At 22.8% G+C, this 2,057-nt stretch overlaps 1 protein-coding gene across 1 annotated transcript; it reads left to right on the forward strand.

Annotated features, from left to right (window-relative positions):
* The first annotated feature begins 1,114 nt into the window (after positions 1-1,114).
* On the forward strand, positions 1,115-1,906 carry Chro.80088 (hypothetical protein). The annotated part of the gene is made up of 1 exon (XM_660018.1): positions 1,115-1,906. One exon carries the CDS (start codon positions 1,115-1,117, stop codon positions 1,904-1,906), a length of 792 nt encoding a protein of 263 aa, XP_665110.1.
* The last annotated feature ends 151 nt before the right edge of the window (positions 1,907-2,057 follow it).

Here is a 2,057-nt window from a genome sequence, read left to right on the forward strand (position 1 = left end):
AATTATAATGATCGTGGGTAAATTTTCAAAATGCATGCAATACATGCAATAAATGGGCGGCATGCTTGTTTCATCCAAAAATATGTTTGCAATGACAAATTAATATTAAGAATTAAAATAAAAATTGTAATTCTTTTTAAATGATTAAATGAAAGTCAAAATAAAAGAAAAAGTTTGTTATTTCTACAATAATAAGGTAATTTATATGAATATAATTCAGCTGTAAAACTAAAAATAAAACAAAGAAAAAAAAAAATTGAACCAAATAATTTTTAAATACCTTTTTTTTTTTGAAGAAAAAGGAAGGAAATTTTAAAAAACAAAAAAATATGATTTTTTTAAGAGTTTTAATTACCTGTTTAACTTTACTAATTGTTACCCATATTACATTATTTATATCATTAAATAATGAAATTGGTAATCATTTAAATGATAAAATAACAAAAATAAATTCACAAGCAGTTTTTATTTCTTTTTTAGAAATACCAGGTTTGAAAAGAAAAAAAAAATATTCAAGGTTAAGTTTAACAAACATGAATATTAAAAGAATGTCATTAAATCATATAAATTCATTAATTTCAAGATTATTACAACAAATTAGTGAATTAAGAAAAGAAATAAACGATTTAGAGGCAAAATTGAAAGTTCTTAAAAGTGGATTAGAATTAGAAAAATGTAACAACAAGAATAAAAAGAATAAGAAAAAACATTTGAGCAAGAAATGTCAAAACTGTGAAAATATTCAAAAAGAAATAAATAATGTGGAATCTAAAATAAGGAAATTAAGACTTAAATTGAATAATAACAAAAATAAGCTTATTAAGGCCAAATTTAGAAAGAGTAGATTAGTTTCTAACAGTAATGAACAAGAGGGAACAGAGGCAATGCGGATACAGAAGCAGATAAATAAAATATAGTACTGTGCTAGTTCTAGACTAGTACCAGCACTGTTACTACTACTTGTTTTTTAGTACTTCTACTATAATACTACTACTACAACTACTATTTCCCAGCAACAAGTAGTATTACTATTACTCCCACGATAAGCGGTAAAGCAACACCTACCCCTACTCCTAATCCTACTCTTTCAGAATTAAACAATTCAGAAACAAACATGGTTAATGAGAAATTGAAGCTTTTGGATGTTAAAATGGAGGAGATAAAAAAATTAGCAATGGGACAAAGAGAAACAGTTCAATTTTTTTTCGAAAAACTATTGAAAGTTTTTGCAGCAAGTGAATTAATTAAATTGAAATGTGAATTAGGGATGGTGAATAAGTTATTTGTTATAAAATTAAAAATTATCAAAATTTTGCAAAGTGCTCAAAATAGAAATAATGAAAGTTATCGAATTGATGAAAGTACTTTCTTAACAACTCAAACAGAAAAAGGCAAACAAGCAATAAAAGAATATGAAATTATATTATTATTATTAAAAGATTTAATCAGTTATTTTAGTAAATTACTTGAACTTTGTGAAGAAATATTTCATGTATCTCCAAAAATTAAAGGAAAATTAGAAAAATTATTAATTAATTTAAATGAATGCAAAGTTGAGAAATTTAATCCATTATTGGATTTAACTCGATTTCTAGTGCAAAATTTCAGTAAATTCCCAATCAATTCAAGATATGGTTCTAAAATATTTCTTTATTTATTAACTCGTTTACAAGGATTTACTCAAATTAAAGAGTGTTTATCTATTAAAAAGTTACAAAAATGGGTATCTTTAAAGAATGAATATAATAATAAAATTTTAAAGTATAAATTAAAATTGAAATCTTTGAAATGTAATGGTCATAATCATTTAAATAAACCATGTACACGTAATACATGTATTATAGAATCAAAGAAATACTTTTTAATGGAAAAAATTAAAACTTATAATCTAATTATTAATTATTGATAAGTTTAAAAAAAGAAGTGATAATTTATTAAAAAAAGATCCATCAAGTTTAGAAATGCAAGCAAAAATTCATTCTTTTACAAAAGAATGGGTTATACATATGATATTATAAATCAATCAAAAAATTGGGAATATATAAAGATTTAAATCA

The sequence above is a fragment of the Cryptosporidium hominis genome (assembly GCF_000006425.1).
Source record: "Cryptosporidium hominis TU502 chromosome 8 CHRO018028, whole genome shotgun sequence".
In the NCBI taxonomy this organism is placed as follows: Eukaryota; Apicomplexa; class Conoidasida; order Eucoccidiorida; family Cryptosporidiidae; genus Cryptosporidium; species Cryptosporidium hominis.